Source organism: Lithobates pipiens, unplaced genomic scaffold (genome assembly GCF_037356315.1).
Source record: "Lithobates pipiens isolate NorthernLeopardFrog02 unplaced genomic scaffold, aLitPip1_a1.2 Scaffold_27, whole genome shotgun sequence".
Classification (NCBI taxonomy): domain Eukaryota; kingdom Metazoa; phylum Chordata; class Amphibia; order Anura; family Ranidae; genus Lithobates; species Lithobates pipiens.
Window position 1 is genome coordinate 12,420,470 of NW_027507788.1, and position 22,137 is coordinate 12,442,606.

Consider the following 22,137-nt stretch of genomic DNA (forward strand, 5'->3'; position numbering starts at 1 on the left):
TAAAAACCAGCCCTGGAAATAATTTCAGACCAGCCCCATAGCATTATTATACCAGCCCAACAACATAGCGTCATTATTTTCTTGTTCACTAAAGGGAAAACCATGCATTTTAAAGCACATTTGAAGAGTGTATTATATATAGATAAGAGAGACGTGGAATTTACAAACAGCACCAATTTTTTGCTGGCAAAAATCATGTCATTTACTGGCACATTTTTTTACTGACACTGCAATAAAAGTGAATAGATCTGGCGCTATACCTTTTACTGCTAAAGACTTTGTCAATAAGGGCTTAATTATATAAAATTTATAACATACTGGCAATTAGAATAAGAATTAGTGGGATAAAGAGTGCATATACTAAAAATGGCTATAACAGTAAAAACCTAATTATATATAATTTCCAGCGTGCTGGTAATTAAATGAAATCTGGTGAAATAAAAACCATAAAGTGAAAACTATTAGTCCATATACCAAGAAAACTATAACAATTGCTGTTATTGGTAAAGTGCCAGTGCAACTATATGTGCCAATATTTATGTCTTGTAATAAATAACTGTGAAAAGATAAATGTGAAAAAATAAATGTGAAAAAGAAGAAAGGCAGGATGGGTTATCTTAAAACTGCCTGTGAGTGTGGTGGCTGTGGAGTTTACACAAACTTTATGTGAAAAAATTGAAATGAATAAATAAATAAATAGTAAATGACACAATGCTAGTACGTCAAGTGAAGAGGTGTGCAATAAAAACGTGTGCAATAAAAATAGAAGTAGAACAAATCAAAAATTAAAATAATAAAAAATATAGTCTCTGGTGAGTGACAGAATCTGCCGTAAGTGGGGGAGGGGGGGGGGTGATGATTTCAGATGTTGTTCTCCGTGCACAGTGGTCACTTCTATATTATGCTCTCACCGGAAAAAAGACCCCGTCCGGGGTGGATCAGCCTTCACAACATCAGCTGTTGTGTCGCTCTCTGGCTTGCTTCTGATATGATGTTGGGGATCCCTCGTTATTCCGTGAGTGAAGTGTACCACGTTGTGTATGTTAAAAGAGATGCACATCCATAGTGTGATAACGTTTAGGAATCAGGTTTATTCATAAAAGATTAAAACTACTTACAAAGGCAGGTAAAAACAATTGCGGTTGTTAGATTGTTGTTGTAGCTTTAAATCAGCTTGTAAGAGTCCCGTGACTGTTAGCAGCATAAGGATTAAAAATAATCAATGTTTGCACATCATCATTGTTCTTTGCATTCTTTTATTGAAAAGCGCAGTATAATTCTAAGCCGTTTCCTTCTCTTTCATTGCATTCCATTCATTCTCCTTCTCAGCAGTCACGTCCTCCTCACTTCGGAGAGGTCGGTGGATCTGGTCATCACCAAGTCTGTAGGATACAGAAATACGTGTTATAAATTCCCAGAAGAAGCCAGATATACAGAACATAGATTTATGTAATGACTCCATTTACAATGACGCGATCTCAAATCTGGTCGCAGTTCTGCAACCTTTCATCCTTCCAGAAGCGCATTTGTGAGGTCAGGCACTGAGGTTAGACGAGAAGGTTGAGCTTTCAGGAGGTCCCTGAATCCTGGGATGCTTTAATGTGCGGTCGAAATTAGCATTCTTAAAGTTGTGCGTGGCCCCTCCCCATGGTGGATTACTATTGGTTTATCATTATCATGGGTAGACTCTCTGACCAATGGGGAGTGATTGGAATGAATATTTTGGGGGATACAGGCAAAATATTGCAGGCCCCCCCCCCCCCCCCCCCAACCTATGGGAATATGGTACAGGAGGTGGTTTGGTCAGTGGTGGCACCTATAAGAGAAATGATGACTTGCCTGGCAGTTGATGATTGGCTACCGTTGAATGTAGCTTGGCAATAGTCCCGTCGTCCAAAGGATCTATAAAAGAAGAGAGAGATGTGCCAATATACAGACAATGGTTACAACCACCTACAGCTAGCCCCATCCTCCTTCTCTTTGTGGTGGGTCATATTATATGGTTTTAGCTCCTTCAACAGAAAAGTGGACAATAGTTCAATGTATGTCTTTTAAACCTTATCTCTGGTATAAAGATGAACCCCCTCTAACTAATCTGTGGCTCAGAAAATGTTCTCGCTCAATATCTTTTAAAGAAACGATAGTTAAACTGCACACACGTTGGTACCTCACACCCAGGGCAGGACTTACCATTGGGCTTGACTGGGCTCAAGCCCATGGGCCCCACCCAATAGGGGGCCCCGCAGGCCCAGCTGAGATACATAGCCAAGTGTACTTGGCTCGGCTCCGCTCACAGTCCCGCCCTATGATGGACATAACACAGGGACTGGACGTGACTGAGAGCCGAGCCGAGTACTCTCGGCTACTCTCAGGACTCAGAGAGGACCCGAGTGCCGCCGAGAGCCGTCGTGAGGACCTGAGAGACGCCGAGAGCCCCCGAAAGGCGGCGCCATTTTTAAACTTCAAAACTGCAATGACAAGGCTGCAAATGACAAGGCTACACTGACAAGGCTGCAAATGACACTGGACAAGGCTGCAGATGGATGGGCAAGGCTGCAGATGGACACTGATAAGGCTGCATTGATGGGCATTTAAATGTAAGGTTTTTTTTCCCCCTTAAACGTCCCTCCTAAAAGTTTTTTTTCCTTAAAATTCCCTCCTAAACTTGGGGTGCGTGTTATACGCCGGTGCATGTTATACGCTGATAAATACGGTAATGTATAGATACGGTAGGGCCCAAAAGAAACTCAAGCCCAGGGGCCCCCACCACCCTAAGTCCTGCCCTGCTCACACCTGATAGGGTCCTCAAGTTCTACACCGCGCTTTCGGATAAATGCTTTAGGGGTTGCCTAACAGTGGGCACCTTGCTTCACACCTCCTGGAGCTGCCCACACCTTCAACACATCTAGGAGCCAAGCTACCTCCAAGGTGGTGTTGATCACCAGGACTAGCATCGAGTTAACGGCACCAAGGTGCCTTCTGTTTGCCCCAATTCCTGGAATTCCCCCCCCATCTCAGAAACTGGTTAATACCTTGTTTTGCGCTATCCAGTGGACTATAGCCCTAAATTGACACTCACAGTCAGTTCCTTGGCTTCAGGTTCTTCGAAGGATGGAAACCATCCGCCTCATGGAACGCATTCAACATACGATCATGGACACAATGCACCTGTACACCAACAAATGGGCCAGTTGGCCTCAGACCCGTGGCTCGTTAGATTTGACCCTCTCCCTCCTCCTCAGTGAGAGAATGGTTTATAACTACCTTAAACGAGACGGTATGCCAAAAGATGGACCCCGTGGCAGCCGAGGTAACTGTTTCATAGATCCCCTTTAATCCCTCTATCTTTTCTTCTCCCGAAGAATAATATTGCCAGAGTAGTTACATGACTATATGCACAGAACTAAAGCCTTGTACACACGCTCGGAGAATCCGTCGGAATGTGTCCTATCGGACCGCGTCGTCGGATAATCCGGCTGTGTGTGGTCTGCATCAGACTGATTCCGTCGGAATATCCGTCGGACCCAATTTTCCAACATGTTGGAAATATTTCCCGACCAACTGGTCCGATCGGACATACTCCGATCATATGTAGAGAATTTTGATCGGACAAAGTGGCACGCATGCTCAGATCAAATTCCTACATCAAAGCTATTGGCTACTAGCCTGAACCTAGTCCCATCGTAACGAAATTACGTCATCACGTTCTGAAAGATCGGATTTTTTGACAACTTAGTCCGACCGTGTGTATGCAACAGTTTCGGACAAGATTCGACAGACAAAATCCGACGGATTTGGTTGTCGAAATCTCCGACCGTGTGTACAAGGGCTAAGACGTTATTGTTGAAAGATCTGTTTGACTGTTGTAGTTGTTAATAACGTTTATATTGTCTGGATGCTCAGAATGATATAGAATTATTATCGATTGGTCTATATGGCTACTAGTTTGTACTCAACAACCAAGATAATCCAGTGGCGGTGCGTCTATAAAGGGCGCAGGAGCGCCGTCCCCCCCCTCCTCCTGTCACTCTCTAATCACCATAGATAGATTCATGCATTGCATAAATCTATCTATGGTTGCTGCTGACACCCCCTATTCAGGTGCTCGGCCCCTTTTCAGTCACCGGGCACCTGAATTACTGCGGTTGGGATGTTTTTTGGAATCACCTGATTAGAGCTGAAAGCTCTAATAGGCGCCCAAAAAAGTGAGAAGCGGGCGCAACGTGGTGCGTTCCTTGTCACTCAGCTCAATGTTAGCAAAGCCGAGGGAATTCACTTTGCTAACATTGACCCGCCTCTCAGCGGGTCTGTTACTGGTCTCCTGATTGGCTGAAACGTCAGGCGCTGCGATTGGATGCCTATCAGGCGTCCAATCATAGGAGAGGACTGAAGGAGGGGAGGACGGGAGAAGACACATGGAGGGGAGAAGACACATGGAAGACGACGCTCGCCGTCACCCGCTGCCCTGCCAAGACAGGGTAAGTGCCCAGCAGATGGCGAGTGGGCAGGGGCGAAGGGGGATCACATTGGCAGCATTGGATGGCACAGTGGCAGCATTTGGAGCATTGGATGGCACAGTGGCAGCATTGGATGGCACAGTGGGAGCATTTGATGGCAGTGGCAGCATTGGGAGCATTTGATGGCACAGTGGCAGCATTGGAAGGGACAGTGGCAGCATTGGATGGCACAGTGGGAACATTTGATGTCACAGTGGCATTATTGGGAGCATTTGATGGCACAGTGACAGCACTGGATGGCACAGTGGGAACATTTGATGGCACAGTGGCATTATTGGGAGCATTTGATGGCACAGTGGCAACATTGGATGGCACAGTGGCAGCGTTTGATGTGCACAGTGGCTGTGTTTGATGGCACAGGGGCACCGTTTGATGGTTACAGTGGCTGCAACTGAGTGGCACAGTGGCTGCGTTTGATGGCACAGTGGCTGTATTTGATAGGCACAGTGGCTGCGTTTGATGGCACAGTGGCTGCGTTTGATGGCACAGTGGCTGCATTTGATGGCACAGTGGCACCGTTTGATGGGCACAGTTACAGTGGCTGCGTTTGATGGGCACAGTGGCTGCGTTTGATGGCACAGTGGCGGTATTTGATGGCACAGTGGCGGTATTTGATGGCACAGTGAGGCTGCAATTGATGTTTTTTTTTTTTTATTTGTTTGCGCCCCCCCAAAAATGTTGAGCACCAGCCGCCACTGATCCAAATTATACTTCTCTGTATAGGAATTAAATTGATATATACCCTTGGTTGGTCTCGGGTTGCATCCCAACAAATTTTTGTAACTGTTTTTTATTTTCACCCAATAAAAACGTTTGTATTAAAAAAAATAAAAAAATAATTATAGATCATAATAATAGGTAATAAGCTTTAAAATTCTTGTTTACGAGTGATGCCTCAATAATTTGTTAGCCTGACTTAGAAGAATGCGTCCGAAGTCAATGAAGTAGACGTGCAGCATAAAAATTAATTTGCTTTGATTCGGTAACTAACTTGATTTCATTAAATTTTCTTTCAGAACCTGTTTAGTTTACTTTTGTTTATTCGTTTTTCAAATTCGATTCGAACTTTCCAAATTCAACCGAATTGAAATTTTACCTCCTCACGCCCCCGCGCTATAGCCGAAAGACGGCTACAATGCGGGCCTAAATTGCTGTGAGGGCGTCCATGTATGTCCTCCCGAGCGTGCCTGGCTTGTGCGCCCCCTGTGCAGGCACGCTCTGTGATCAGCGAGTCCACGAGACTCGACTCCTTGCCACGTGATCAGCTGCCAGCCAATGACAGCTGATCATGTGAAGTGAACAGAAGATCGTAATCGAGGAAAAAAAAGCAGATTACCGGCTTCTGTCAGAGGGACATCGGTCCCGCACATGGACACCCAGTGCTGCTAAGCAGTGCCCACCAGTGCCACCTGCCAGTGCATATCAGTGCTGCCTACCAGTGCCACCTATCAGAGCCCATCAGTGCTACCAATCAGTGCTCATCAATGCCTTATCATCAGAGCTGCCTATCAGTGTCACCTACCAGTGCCTACCAGTGCATATCAGTGCTGCCTACCAGTGCCACCTATCAGAGCCCATCAGTGCTACCAATCAGTGCTCATCAATGCCTTATCATCAGAGCTGCCTATCAGTGTCACCTACCAGTGCCTACCAGTGCATATCAGTGCTGCCTACCAGTGCCAACTATCAATGCCCACCAGTGCCACCTATCAGAGCACATCAGTGCTACCAATCAGTGCTCATCAATGCCTTATCATCAGAGCTGCCTATCAGTGTCACCTACCAGTGCCTGCCAGTGCATATCAGTGCTGCCTACCAGTGCCACTTATCAATCCCCACCAGTGCGACCTATCAGAGCCCATCAGTGCTACCAATCAGTGCCCATCAATGCCTTATCAGTGCTGCCTATCAGTGTCACCTACCAGTGCCCATCAGTGCTATCAATCAGTGCTCATCAATGCCTTATCATCAGTGCTGCCTACCAGTGCCACCTATCAATTCCCACCAGTGCCACCTATCAGAGTCCATCAGTGCTACCAATCAGTGCTCATCAATGCCTTATCATCAGAGCTGCCTATCAGTGTCACCTACCAGTGCATATCAGTGCTGCCTACCAGTGCCACCTATCAATTCCCACCAGTGCCACCTATCAGAGCCCATCAGTGCTATCAATCAGTGCCCATCAATGCCTTATCAGTGCTGCCAATCAGTGTCACCTACCAGTGCCCATCCGTGCTACCAATCAGTGCTCATCAATGCCTTATCATCAGTGCTGCCTACCAGTGACACCTAACAATTCCCACCAGTGCCACCTATCAGTGCCCATCAATGCCACCTATCCATGCCCTTCAGTGCCACCTATCAGTGCTCAAGGAAGGATACAAATTACCTGTTTGCTACATTTTATAACAAACTATGAAACTTTTTTATTTATTTATTTTTTTGGTCTTTCTTCGTTTTTTTTTTTTTTTTTTAGCAAAAAATAAAAACCCAAGTGGCGATTAAATACCACCAAAAGAAAGTTCTATTTGTGTGAAAAAATCGATAAAAATGTCATATGGGTACAGTGTGTAGCATGACCGCGCAATTGTCATCGAAAATTTGACAGTGCTGAAAGCTGAAAATTTGGCCTGGGCAGGAGGGGGGTGCCCAGTAAGCAAGTGGTTAATTGGACCGGATTCGGAAACTGCGAATCACCATTCGCATTCAAAATTGTTTCAATGGAAACATTTTCAAAAACTGACAAAATTTGTCTCTGTCACAAGCAAGGGATAGAGTGTTCGGTTTGCTTAAAACAGGTGACTGACCATCAATGGCCTTGCAGGTGAAGACAGACAGAGGGGGAATGCACCAGCCAACACTCGGATGCTGGAATGAGGAGCACTAAGCAGGGGCGTAACTATAGGGGGTGCAGCAGTCGCGACCGCAACCGGGCCCTGTGATGCAGGAGGCCCATGCAGCCCCCTCAGCATAGGCAGCTAGGCGTACCAGTGCACCATGCACACGGGTGGCTGGAGGTGGAGGGTGACAAGCAGAGATCCATGCCCGACTGTCGCACTGGTTGCTTTTTAGTTGTGCATTCCCCGCATGACCTGTGTCCTTGGCCGGCTCCTCAGAGTACCCCTCTCCTACTCCATGCATTGCCGCTCAGTCCGATGTCTGTTCTCCCCAGCCAGAGTCCCGCCCCCCCTGAGTTCGGCCCACACTGCACTGCATACTTCTCCCGGGTAAACAAACTTTAAGCACACAGATGCAGTGCAGCCCTATGAGAGCCCCCCGGAGGACACTGCAGGCTTGTCTGCCAGCCCCCCTCCTACCCCGTCATACACAGATGATGAAAGGTCTTTCTGGGAGATATGCTGATCGCCCGTCCAGCACACTGGATGGAGCCCAGGCCAACATGGATGAGTGTGCGGCCTGCAGCTTGGTCATGGTGAGTGAGAGGACCCCATCCCCCACACACAATTACATACCCCCTCCATCTCCCCCTGGGGACAGGAGCCCCTTCTCATGTGGGGACAGGAACCCCCACCTCCCCTGGGAACAGGGACCCCTTCTCACCTGGGGGCAATAACATCTGCCCTGGAGAAAAGGACCTCATCTCTTCTGGGGACGGGGACCCCATCCCGCCTAGGGACAGTCCCCCAATGGGGCACCTAAAAATAAAATAATAAAAAAAAAAACTACTGATACCAGTGGTGGAACTACAGGGCTCACAAAGATCATACCTGTGACCACGCCCTGGAGTTCCACCCCTGGACTCGGAGGGAAGGGCCCTGGCTGGGGTTCAGGGGGGCCCTTCATGGTTTCTTGAATCGGGGCCCTGAAGGTTCTAGTTACGCCACTGGCACTAAGTGATCCTCCTGACACAATGACGTCATCGTCACTGGTGAAGTGAACACCAGACAGTTCCTTTTTAGTTTCGGGAATAAGTGGAAGTCCAATGGGGCAAGATCCGATCTGGTGAGTGTGGTGGATGGGTAACCAGAGAAAAGCCACAGGAATCTATAGAAGCCATCGGAACAGCAGATTGGAGTGAAAGAGCATTATCCTGATGGAACAAGACTCCCTCCCTTCCAGGGCACACCACATCTTCCCACCATGATAGCGCGACGAAAATGACGAATCGCTGTCGCACAGAAGTCCCCAGTCTGTGCTTTCTGAAGGTAATCGGTAATCGTTGCCATACTTTGCCCATTGATGGAACACTTTGAGCCTTCTTCAGCGTAGGGGAGGATAGGCGTTTCCACTGTTTCCACCAAGGTTTGCTCTTAGGTTGGGAGTGGTGGACCCACGATGACTGCCCGTGTCTTCACTGTATTCCATTTTCCTCTTTTTTTTTCCTGGTGGGGGGGAAATGGTTCACCAGTGGGAGGGTGCAGAGGCGGGCCATCTCCCTTGGCCCTGACCCACGGCGACTGCTCTTGCCTGTGTGGGGGGGGCTGTAACTTTGGGGCGGCGGTGGGCTCGGGCGGAGGGGTGAGCCTCCCCCCCTCCCCCCACTTTCTCCATTATCAACTTGACTACAAATGTTTGCAAGGAGCGCTTGAAAGCCCTTATGCCCCGTACACACTATCAGATTGTCTGCTGAGTTTTTCCTTCAGATTTACCAAAACCATGTAGTAGAAGGGCCGGCCTGATTGCATACACATTGAAACTCCTAAGGTTTGACCTCATATTATATGGTTTTGGTAAATCTGAAGGAAAAACTCAGCAGACAATCTGATAGTGTGTATGGGGCTTTACAGCGCGCATGCGCCATTTTCAGCGCGTTACATCTAGAAGAGTGGCTTGGAGCTGTGATAAAGTTTATAAGGTTACATGGTCACTCTTTCGAGGTCTGGCCATGAACTTTGGGACTTTTATTATTTTATTATTCTTTTTATTATTCTACTCTCTTTCACCACTTTTTTTTTTTTTTTTTGTATTTAACATTAAAACTCTAATTTGACAAATAAACACATAAAAAAAGAGTAAAAAAAAAAAAAAAAGAATGTTTGTAACGTACCTACAACAGCAAAAAAAAACACAACATAGGACCAGTGCCAGTATGACTACTACCACGGCAGAGGCAATCGTAGGGAAATGAACCCTTGTTTCTGGCTGTGTGGTGGGAAATGGGTTGGGCATGGTTCTTGGTGAATTGTAAACGAAATGTTCCTTTAAATGTGCCAACTCTTTATCAGACAGCTCCTCTGAAATATAAATATCAGATATAAATTAATCAAGTTAATTAATAAAAAAAAAAAAAAAAAAGAATTAAATAATAAATAATGAATTAAATACACACAAATGGGTGTATACAGTACTTCATACTCCCTAGAGGATCTCTGTAGACTGCTCATACACATAGCAATAAATCATCAATCACAAATGTGACCGTTCCTTAAAAAAAGAAAAAAAAATTTGGCTCTAGAGATACTATACTTTAAAGGGGTTGTAGAGCTTAGTTTTTTATTTTCTAAATAGGTTCCTTTAAGCTAGTGCATTGTTGGTTCACTTACCTTTTCCTTCGATTTCCCTTCTAAATGTTTTTTTTCTTTGTCTGAATTTCTCACTTCCTGTTTCTCCTCAGTAAACTTCACACCATCATCCGAGCGGTGTTTAGTCAGCCAGAACAGCTTACTGAGGAGGAACAGGAAGTGAGAAATTCAGACAAAGAAAACAAAGAAAAAAAAAAACATTTAGAAGGGAAATCAAAGGAAAAGGTAAGTGAACCAACAATGCACTAACTTAAAGGAACCTATTTAGAAAATAAAAAACAAACCTTTACAACCCCTTTAACCACTTCAGCCCCACTACCCCTCCCTTCACGACCAGGCAATTTTTTTGTGATACGGCACTGCTTTACTTTAAACTGACAATTGCGCGGTCTTGCAACGCTATACCCAAATAAAATTAATGCCCTTTTTTTTCCCCCACAACTAGAGCTTTTTTTTTGGTGAGATTTGATCACCTCTGTGGTTTTTATTTTTTGTGTTACAGACAAAAAAAGACCAATTAAAAAAAAAAAAAATAAATTACTTTCTGATATAAAACATATAAAATAAAAAAAAAGTAAAAAAAAAAAATCTAATTTCTTCATTAATTTAGGCCAATATGTATTCTGCTACATAATTGTGGTAAAAAATCCCAATAAGCGTATATTGATTGGTTTGTTATAGCATCTACAAACTATGGGATATATTTATTGAATTTTTATTTTTTTACATTTTTTTTTACTAGTAATGGTGGTGATCAGCGATTTTTAGCTGCGACATTGTGGCGGATAAATCTGACACAAAGTGACACTTTTTGGTGACCAGTGACACCAATGCAATAACTAATAACACTGGCTGTGAAGGGGTTAACATCAGGGGTGATCAAAGGGTTAAATGTGTTCCCTGGAAGTGCTTGCTAGCTGTGTGGGGGAGGTGCTTTGACTGGGGGGGAAGACAGAGATCTGTTTTCCTGCTTAGCAGAAAAACACAAGATCTACATCTTCCCCTCTGACAGAACGGTGGTCTGCCTTGTTTACATAGGCAGACCGCGGTTCTGCCTCTCCTGTGAACAATCGCGGGGTGCCGGCGAACATCGGGTCTGCCCGGCCTGCTGATTGGCTCCCACTGTGTGCAATCAGGCAGCAAAATAAGGGTTTCATTGAGACAAAGGGATCATCAAAGCAGTCATCAACAAGGTCATCCAGCACCTAGGGCAAAGATGCCAAATAGTGCCTCCTTCCCCAGTTCACGATGTTAAAGTTTAGGGGATCCTACACCCAGTAGTAACTCACTTGGTAAAATCACTGCCGCTGTCACTTTTCCTGTTAGCATTGCAACAGAAGGAAGGCACCCCCATCCCTACAGTAAACCATTGCGCCCAGGGCAACCGTCCCTCCTACACACCCCTTGTCCTGGCCCTACCTCAAAGCAAGCTTCGTGTTTAGTGGTCTCCAGTGGTGGCTGGTGCTCAAATTTCTTGGGGGAGGTGGCTCCCACCCAGACCCCCCCCCCCCCAGTCGCTGGATTTATAGCCCGTCGCCCACCAGGCCCACCACCAGACCAGCACTTACCCCATCCAGGTCGTGGCTTTGGCAGCTTCCCCCACTATGTCTCCTTCTAAGTCCCAGTGGTCGCTACTCCTCCCAGCCAATCGAGTCTTGGGACTCCCGGCCAATCGGATCTCAGAACCCGCTTCCTGATTGGCCAGGAGGAGAAGGAGGAAGACAATAGCGAATATTAATATGCTAATGTCACACAGTTGGGTGGGCTTGGCTCACCCTTTTTGAAGCCAATTAGAGCCTCAGGCTCAAATCATGCGCTTAAAAAAAAAAAAAAAAAACATTGAAATCCATGCGTCTAGCGCCCTGTTTGAAGATTAGGGGACGGGCGCATTGATTAGGGGGTGCGCCCTGTATGAGAGGCCCCCACTGATGCTTTCTCTTTAGCTAAACCCATAGCACTTTGGGATTCCTTTTTCATGTATAAAATGTTAATCTTTAAAACAAAGATTGAATATATGTACCGTATTTATTGGCGTATAACACACACTTTTTTCCCCTTAAAATCAGGGGAAAATGGTGGGTGGGTGTTATAAGCCGATCCCCGCTGTCTGTGAGGGCAAGAGGAGCTCCGCTGACATAGACCAAACCGAGCCAAGTATACTGTGTACTCGGCTCGGCTCGGCTCCGCTCGCAGTCACGCCCAGTCCCACCTCCTAGCCTTTACCTCCTGCCATTGGACCGGTGTTTTGTCCATCAGAGGAGCCGGGCCAAGAGGGGGTACGGGGCGTGACCACGAGCGGAGTAGCCGAGTACACAGTACACTTGGCTCAGCTTGGCTCGGTCTATGTCGGCAGCGCTCCGCTTGCCCTCACAGACAGCGGGGAGGAGCCAAGAGGAGCCGAATACACACAACATCTGTGTATCTCGCTAGTGCTGAATTAAAAACCTATCATGCTGCAATTTTGGTCAAGGCTGCAGATGGACAGTGTGCAAGGCTGCAGATGGACATGGGGGAAGGCTGCAGATGGACACAGGAGAAGGCTGCAGATGGACACTGGAGAAGGCTGCAGGTGGACAATGGGGAAGGCTGCAGATGGACACTGGAGAAGGCTGCAGGTGGACACTGGAGAAGGCTGCAGATGGACAATGGAGAAGGCTGCAGATGGACAATGGAGAAGGCTGCAGATGGACACTGGGGAAGGCTGCGGATGGACACTGGGGAAGTCTGCAGATGGACATTGGGGAAGACTGCAGATGGACAATGGGGAAGGCTGCAGATGGACACTGGGGAAGGCTGCAGATGGACAACGGGGAAGGCTGAAGATGGACACTGGGGAAGGCTACAGATGGACACTGGAGAAGGCTGCAAGTGGACACTGGAGAAGGCTGCAGATGGACACCGCAAGGCTGCAGATGGACGCTGTACAAGGCTGCATTGATGGGCATTTAAAATGTAAGTTTTTTTTTTTAAACGTCCCTCCTAAACATGGGGTGCGTGTTATACACCAATAAATACGGTAAAAAAAACTATATATAAAACAACTGTATAACACCATAAGGCCTTCAAAAATAGAATTTAACACAGAGCTGACCCAAAAACTATACACATTTCCTTTATCTGTACTTATGAACTTGTAATGTTCCCACCCGATTTTATAATAGTCACACAGGGTTTACATACCTGGAATTGACGGGTGGATGGCAGTTCTGCTCTGTCCATGCTCCATAATTAAGGCCTCTGTGGTATGTTTTCTGTTGCAAAACTTCACATTGTAGCTATTGATTATAAAATATAAAGACCCCTTTGTGCAACTAAAAAGGTCTGCATTAGGATTGTGGAGACATATGACCTCCATACCCAATTTTATAGAAAAGTTTGATATTTTAGAGTCTAAAGCCTCAAACGTATAACACTTGTTAGACTGAGGGGTAATCGTTGCACCTGCCAAAAAAAAAAAAGAGAGAAAAGTTTTCAGATCTCTGTTTTAAAGCCCCACTCCGGGCTATGTGCTCCCCTTAAACAGTCCCCTTGGCTGTGTTATGCTTTTTTAGAATACGTACTTTTTTCAGGTCATCGGGCCAGACAAATGATGCCGCAGGGTCTTCTTAATCTTTGTCACTTCTCTGGGCTGGGTGGTCCTTACTGATCTATAGAGTGCTGCTGCCGTTATATCATCAGTCATCACTCTCTGCACTGAGTGCACCATGGTGTTACCCCCTTATGGGAGGGGCCAAGATACTCATTTATAGTATGTCCTCATTCTTCTAGGTCAGTGGTTCTCATCTCCAATCCTCAAGGCGCCTCAACAGGTCATGTTTTCAGGGCTAGTCATTTTTTTGCACAGGTGATTTGATCTGCCTTAGTAATTACCACAGCTGTTTCATCTGAGGGAAATCCTGAAAACATGACCTGTTGGGGCGTCTTGAGGACTGGAGTTGAGAAACACTGTTCTAGGTTGTATGTCGCTGGGCAGAAGACTGAGGACATCTTGTGGTGACAAAAAGAAGCAAACTCTGTGACGTCACTGCCCCATCATGCTGCGGATGGTGACATCACAAGGAGGCAGGGTCTCCAGATGACATCATTGGATGGCCACACCCCATGTCCTGCGAATCATATGTGGTTCAAAACGCATACAATTTGCATATAGGTGAAGCGAGCCTTAAGATACTCTGTCACTTTATTATTAACATTGACAGAGTCTCTCTAAAGGCATGCTATATTGCAAATGTAAATGCAGTACTGAGTACCGCCAACAGGTAGCACCCATGGTTCCACATGCATTGAGTTTCCTCTCATCTTGCTCACAATCTAGCAGTCTCAGTCAACTGGGTGCCAACCTGAGGGTTTGGGACCAGGGAGGGAGAGCAGTAATTTTGACATCCTGATCTTCAAATTTGTACCCCCAGTAGTCCTAGATTAATACCATTCAATTATTGTGAGTTCAGCCTATTTACATACCTGATGCCACGTTTACCATCGCCCATATTTTTACCATAATTTCCAAGTAAGATCCTAAAAAGAAATGATAGGTTATTATATTCAAATTATATAAAACAAATTGAATCAATTTAGTTCCCTGCAATGGAGGAGACGAAGCTTGACGGTGCAGGGTTGAGGAGTGTGCTACATATAGAGTGCAGGGTTGAGGAGTATGCTACATATAGATTGCAGGGTTGAGGAGTGTGCTACATACAGAGTGCAGGGTTGGGGACTGTGCTACATACAGAGTGCAGGGTTGAGCAGTATGCTACATACATAGTGCAGAGTTGAGGATCATGCTACATACAGAGTGTGGGGCTGAGCAGTGTGCTACATACAGAGTGCAGGGTTGAGGAGTATGTACATACAGAGTGCAGGGTTGAGGAGTGTGCTACATACAGAGTACAGGGTTGAGGAGTGTGCTACATACAGAGTTCAGGGTTGAGAGTGTGCTACATACAGAGTGCAGAGTTGAGGAGTATGCTACATACAGAGTTCAGGGCTGAGGAATGTGCTACATACAAAGTGCAGGTTTGAGGAGTGTGCTACATACAGAGTCCACGGCTGAGTAGTGTGCTACATACAGAGTGCAGGGTTAAGGAGTGTGCTACATACAGGGTTCAGGGCTGAGGAGTGTGCTACATACAGTGTGCAGTGTTGGGGAGTGTGCTACATACAGCGTGCAGGGTTGAGGAGTGTGCTACATACAGAGTGCAGGGTTGAGGAGTATGCTACATACAGAGTGCAGGGTTAAGGAGTATGCTACATACAGATTGCAGGGTTGAGGAGTGTGCTACATACAGAGTGCAGGGTTGGGGACTGTGCTACATACAGAGTGCAGGGTTGAGCAGTATGCTACATACAGAGTGCAGAGTTGAGGATCATGCTACATACAGAGTGTGGGGCTGAGCAGTGTGCTACATACAGAGTGCAGGGTTGAGGAGTATGTACATACAGAGTGCAGGGTTGAGGAGTATGTACATACAGAGTGCAGAGTTGAGGAGTATGCTACATACAGAGTTCAGGGCTGAGGAATGTGCTACATACAAAGTGCAGGTTTGAGCAGTGTGCCAAATACAGAGTCCACGGCTGAGTAGTGTGCTACATACAGAGTGCAGGGTTAAGGAGTGTGCTACATACAGGGTTCAGGGCTGAGTAGTGTGCTACATACAGAGTGCAGGGTTGGGGACTGTGCTACACACAGAGTGCAGGGCTGAGGAGTGTGCTACATACAGAGTGCAGTGTTGGGGAGTGTGCTACATACAGAGTGCAGGGTTGAGGAGTGTGCTACATACAGAGTGCAGGGTTGAGGAGTGTGCTACATACAGAGTGCAGGGTTGAGGAGTATGCTACATACAGATTGCAGGGTTGAGGAGTGTGCTACATACAGAGTGCAGGGTTGAGGAGTATGCTACATACAGATTGCAGGGTTGAGGATCATGCTACATACAGAGTGTGGGGCTGAGCAGTGTGCTACATACAGAGTGCAGGGTTGAGGAGTATGTACATACAGAGTGCAGGGTTGAGGAGTGTGCTACATACAGAGTACAGGGTTGAGGAGTGTGCTACATACAGAGTTCAGGGTTGAGAGTGTGCTACATACAGAGTGCAGAGTTGAGGAGTATGCTACATACAGAGTTCAGGGCTGAGGAATGTGCTACATACAAAGTGCAGGTTTGAGGAGTGTGCTACATACAGAGTCCACGGCTGAGTAGTGTGCTACATACAGAGTGCAGGGTTAAGGAGTGTGCTACATACAGGGTTCAGGGCTGAGTAGTGTGCTACATACAGAGTGCAGGGTTGGGGACTGTGCTACACACAGAGTGCAGGGCTGAGGAGTGTGCTACATACAGTGTGCAGTGTTGGGGAGTGTGCTACATACAGCGTGCAGGGTTGAGGAGTGTGCTACATACAGAGTGCAGGGTTGAGGAGTATGCTACATACAGAGTGCAGGGTTAAGGAGTATGCTACATACAGATTGCAGGGTTGAGGAGTGTGCTACATACAGAGTGCAGGGTTGGGGACTGTGCTACATACAGAGTGCAGGGTTGAGCAGTATGCTACATACAGAGTGCAGAGTTGAGGATCATGCTACATACAGAGTGTGGGGCTGAGCAGTGTGCTACATACAGAGTGCAGGGTTGAGGAGTATGTACATACAGAGTGCAGGGTTGAGGAGTATGTACATACAGAGTTCAGGGCTGAGGAATGTGCTACATACAAAGTGCAGGTTTGAGCAGTGTGCTACATACAGAGTCCACGGCTGAGTAGTGTGCTACATACAGAGTGCAGGGTTAAGGAGTGTGCTACATACAGGGTTCAGGGCTGAGTAGTGTGCTACATACAGAGTGCAGGGTTGGGGACTGTGCTACATACAGTGTGCAGTGTTGGGGAGTGTGCTACATACAGCGTGCAGGGTTGAGGAGTGTGCTACATACAGAGTGCAGGGTTGAGGAGTATGCTACATACAGAGTGCAGGGTTAAGGAGTATGCTACATACAGATTGCAGGGTTGAGGAGTGTGCTACATACAGAGTGCAGGGTTGGGGACTGTGCTACATACAGAGTGCAGGGTTGAGCAGTATGCTACACACAGAGTGCAGAGTTGAGGATCATGCTACATACAGAGTGTGGGGCTGAGCAGTGTGCTACATACAGAGTGCAGGGTTGAGGAGTATGTACATACAGAGTGCAGGGTTGAGGAGTATGTACATACAGAGTGCAGAGTTGAGGAGTGTGCTACATACAGAGTGCAGAGTTGAGGAGTATGCTACATACAGAGTTCAGGGCTGAGGAATGTGCTACATACAAAGTGCAGGTTTGAGGAGTGTGCTACATACAGAGTCCACGGCTGAGTAGTGTGCTACATACAGAGTGCAGGGTTAAGGAGTGTGCTACATACAGGGTTCAGGGCTGAGTAGTGTGCTACATACAGAGTGCAGGGTTGGGGACTGTGCTACACACAGAGTGCAGGGCTGAGGAGTGTGCTACATACAGAGTGCAGTGTTGGGAAGTGTGCTACATACAGAGTGCAGGGTTGAGGAGTGTGCTACATACAGAGTGCAGGGTTGAGGAGTGTGCTACATACAGAGTGCAGGGTTGAGGAGTATGCTACATACAGATTGCAGGGTTGAGGAGTGTGCTACATACAGAGTGCAGGGTTGGGGACTGTGCTACATACAGAGTGCAGGGTTGAGCAGTATGCTACATACAGAGTGCAGATTTGAGGATCATGCTACATACAGAGTGTGGGGCTGAGCAGTGTGCTACATACAGAGTGCAGGGTTGAGGAGTATGTACATACAGAGTGCAGGGTTGAGGAGTATGTACATACAGAGTGCAGGGTTGAGGAGTGTGCTACATACAGAGTGCAGAGTTGAGGAGTATGCTACATACAGAGTTCAGGGCTGAGGAATGTGCTACATACAAAGTGCAGGTTTGAGGAGTGTGCTACATACAGAGTCCACGGCTGAGTAGTGTGCTACATACAGAGTGCAGGGTTAAGGAGTGTGCTACATACAGGGTTCAGGGCTGAGTAGTGTGCTACATACAGAGTGCAGGGTTGGGGACTGTGCTACACACAGAGTGCAGGGCTAAGGAGTGTGCTACATACAGAGTGCAGTGTTGGGGAGTGTGCTACATACAGAGTGCAGTGTTGGGGAGTGTGCTACATACAGAGTGCAGTGTTGAGAAGTGTGCTACATACAGAGTGCAGTGTTGGGGAGTGTGCTACATACAGAGTGCAGGGTTTAGGGGTATGCTATACACTGTGTGCTGGGTTCAGATCTCTTTCATGGACTGCCCAAATCTCACTTCCACACCTCCTCCTTGACTCTGACATCTGCACCACTCTCTCCCATCCCCCACCTCTGCACACATCACCCTTCACTGCCCTCACCCCCCCCCCCCCCAAAGCTCCCTCGCATCTCACTTACCCAGCCTGCCTCTATTACCTCCCAGCAGTGTAAGTGACTCCATCTCTCTCTCTCTCTCACCTGTAGGGAGATGATTGGTCGATGTCTGTCCCCGTCATAAGTCCATGCAAGGCAGGCAGGGATCTGTGGGAGTCTTGAGCCACCAAGAGGAAAGCTGCCCTTGTAAACACAGAGGCTTCCGTGTTTACAGGTAACAGTGGTGAACGGGGAGTGAAGGGAGAGAGTTGGAGGTGGCAAAACGGAGTTCCGCCACGTTCCGGCCGAAAAAAGCCGTGGGTGCGAAAGCCACGTGAGATGGCCTAGCGGGCCCTGAATTTGACACATGTGCTCTATGACATTCGGGACCACCTCCGTCCCGGCCACCATTATGGTTATTGGCGTGTTTGTTTGCCTTATACCTCTCATGGCGTATCGATTAATAGCAACAAACAAACTTGTTTGATGAAGGACTTGGGGCCTCTATCATATATAGAATATCACCTACCCAATGGAAGACCTTTAATTTTCACACTCGAGGTTCCAGGACATTCAGCCTCAGCTCGGTCTGTGCCCACGTCATTGTCATCGCTATGTAGGCTCGGCATATACCCCTCTGGAGCTCTTCTACTTCCGGATTTGGATTTTCCCTTTATTTTATAAATCCCACTCAGACCTTCGATTCCACCTCCATCACTTCCATTGTCATAGTCATCCCCATGGATGTCCAGCACATGCCCCTCCGGAGATTTTACATCTTCGACTTTGGACTTCTCCTCTGATCAATTATAAATCAACACAATTTGATTAACAGCAATAAAACAAACACGTTTTATGAATTGATAACTCTTTATATTTTAAAAATGTGTGTCCGGCCCAATATTTTGTATATAATAAGGAAGGTTAAAGTTCAAATCCCTTATATGCGCCTGCTGTACCATGTACTTGTATGAGAAAGTATTCTGTTCTCTTTGTATTGCTTCCTTTATGTATTGCTTCCTTTCCTGGTGTTCCTGCCAGTCCCTCTGCTTTCCTGTTAAAAAACAAACAAACAACTGACCACACTAAGCAGGAGAGCTCACCGTGGTCAGTTCCCTAGCTGTGCTGGGAACTCAGCCTGCTCTCCTCCAATGTTCAAACTTGTCCTGGCATGCCCCCCCCCCTGCACAACCTTTCACTGGGAAGATCGTTGCTGTTGCTTCTCCTCCCCCCAGCTGCTGAGAACCGAGGGAATATGATCACTTATAAAAAAGCGGAAAAAAGGTATTTATAATTTTTTTTTTTATATCTATACACAAATGTTTGCCTTTCATTTAAATTTTAAACTGAATGGGTTGTTTTACAAGGTGAATGTTTACAATAACTTTAAAGAAAGCTATATAGATGTTTTTTTAAAGGGGTTGTAAAGGTTCGTGTTTCGTTTTCTAAATAGGTTCCTTTTAACTAATGCATTGTTGGTTCACTTACCTTTTCCTTCGATTTCCCTTCTAAATGTTTTTTTTCTTAGTTTTCTTTGTCTGAATTTCTCACTTCCTGTTCCTCCTCAGTAAGCTGTTCTGGCTGACTAAACACCGCTCGGATGATGGTGTGAAGTTTACTGAGGAGAAACAGGAAGTGAGAAATTCAGACAAAGAAAAAAAAAACATTTAGAAGGGAAATCGAAGGAAAAGGTAAGTGAACCAACAATGCACAAGCTTAAAGGAACCTATTTAGAAAATAAAAAACAAAGCTTTACAACCCCTTTAAATCAACACCATGTTACACCTGTATAATACTATATTCTGATATGTAAGTATATAGATAAAAAAAATAAAAAATTATTTTCTGTGAATTATTCCATTGTCCTAATGTCCTGCTATTTGTATTTCTATTATTAGAATTGCCCTTTATGCTATATATATCTACCCCTGAGGAAGGAGACTCCCAGCGCTCCGAAACGCGTAGGGCGATGAGCTCTATAGCCAATTGTATTCTGTATGGGTGATAAGCTTATCAGCTATTTGTACTATGTTTTGTTGATCATTTTTCTATGATATGATTTTATATTAATCCAATGAATAAATACATTTTATATTTTACATTATTGTTGTACATGCCTCTAAAGTCCACCACTAGGGGACTCCCTTTTTCTAGTCCAATAACTTTAAAGGGGAGGGCCAGCTGAATTTTTTTTTATTTTTTTAAAAGTCAGCAGCTCCAAACACTGTAGCTGCTGACTTTTAATAAGCGCACTTACCTGTCCAGGGTGCCCGCGATGTCGGCCGCCCGTGGCCGACCCGTCCCTCGGGGCTCTCGGGTCCCGGCGCCGCCATTCTATCTAAGCCCTTGTACACACGGTCGGACATTCCGACAACAAAATCCGTCGGATTTTGTTCGACGGATTTTGTCCGAAAATTGTGTTGCATACACACGGTCAGACAAAGTTGTCGGAAAATCCGATCGTAGGTAACGTGATGACGTTATTTCATTTACGACGGGACTGCGTTCAGGCTAGTAGCCAATAGCTTTGGTCTAGGAATTTGATCTGAGCATGCGTGGCACTTTGTCCGATCAGAATTCTCTACACACAATCGGACAAAGTCCGATCGGATCATGTTGTCAGAAAGTTTTATAGCCCAACTCTAAAACTTTGTCGGTCGGATATTCCGATGGAAACAGTCCGATGGAGCCCACATACGGTCGGATTATCCGACAACACGGTCCGATTGGACATTTTCCGTCGAAATGTCCTACCGTGTGTACAAGGGCTAAGGGAAACAGGCAGTGGAGCCTTGCAGCTTCACTGCCCGTTCCCTACTGCGCACGCGTGAGTCGCGCAGCGCTTTGTGAATGGGGCGAGCTGTGCTCTGGGACACACACAGTTCCCACAACACACCGTGCCCCATTCCCCAGAAGACAACACGCGTAGGAGAAGACCGAAGACCAGCGAAGATCACCGTGGAGTGGGTAGAGGCAGATTAGGACGATCTGCCTAGCAACAGGCATTTTTGGTAAGTTTAAAAAACTACATTTTTCCTTTTTTTTTTATATTTTTTGGAACATTTTAATGTAGTTTTGTTTTTTAGGGTGGCCCTTCCACTTTAAGAACCTTCCTGGAAACCTTCTGGTAAAACTTTTGTCACCCCGACTTCAAGAAAATCGTTTCCCTTGAACATCACTCTCCCCTCCACCTCTCCCCCTCAGCTGCTTATACTTATCACCAATTGCAGCCATGTTTCTTGGCCTTGCAAACAAGCAGAAACAACTTTGACTAAGTTCCCTGTTGTCTCCAGTTGGACTTTACGAAGGGTCAAGGACTTACTTCCCGACCTAAAATGACATCACTGGGTGCCAGGACAGCTAATTTTGCAACTACCAGAGCTGTCACGGGTTAGAAAGAAGAGAGGCTGCCAGTTTCCCTGATGACCACAGGAACTGGTATCTGAATTTTCTTTCTTGGTTGAACAGAGCCATTTGGCCACTTGGGCACTGCCGAGGGCCCCGGGCCACTAGGGGGCCCCATCAGGATTGCCAGCCTCAGTAAAACTAGGGACAGTATGTAAAAATGTGTGTTTTTTTTTTTTTTTGCATCTGTCTCTGAAATATCCCTTACCGACATCCTTTTGGTCTAAAAATCCAGAGATTATAGCTGCCCCACCTCTCCAGTACCTTCTCAGCCAATAGAAACATGTCTGTGTATACTGTGTGTACATGTATGTGTATACTGTGTGATTGTATACTGTGTGTGTGTGTGTGTGTTTGTGAT

At 46.3% G+C, this 22,137-nt stretch overlaps 1 protein-coding gene across 1 annotated transcript in view; it reads right to left on the reverse strand.

Annotated features, from left to right (window-relative positions):
* Positions 1-1,071: 1,071 nt before the first annotated feature.
* Positions 1,072-22,137, reverse strand: part of LOC143933530 (uncharacterized) — a 35,583-nt gene continuing 14,517 nt past the window's right edge. The window contains exons 4-9 of the mRNA XM_077456442.1: positions 18,901-19,170; positions 14,462-14,515; positions 13,181-13,441; positions 9,526-9,712; positions 1,840-1,902; positions 1,072-1,382 (exon numbers count right to left, since the gene is read on the reverse strand). Of these exons, the coding sequence (XP_077312568.1) occupies positions 1,280-1,382; positions 1,840-1,902; positions 9,526-9,712; positions 13,181-13,441; positions 14,462-14,515; positions 18,901-19,170 (938 nt within the window). The 3' untranslated portion in view covers positions 1,072-1,279. The remainder of the gene's footprint in view (positions 1,383-1,839; positions 1,903-9,525; positions 9,713-13,180; positions 13,442-14,461; positions 14,516-18,900; positions 19,171-22,137) is intronic.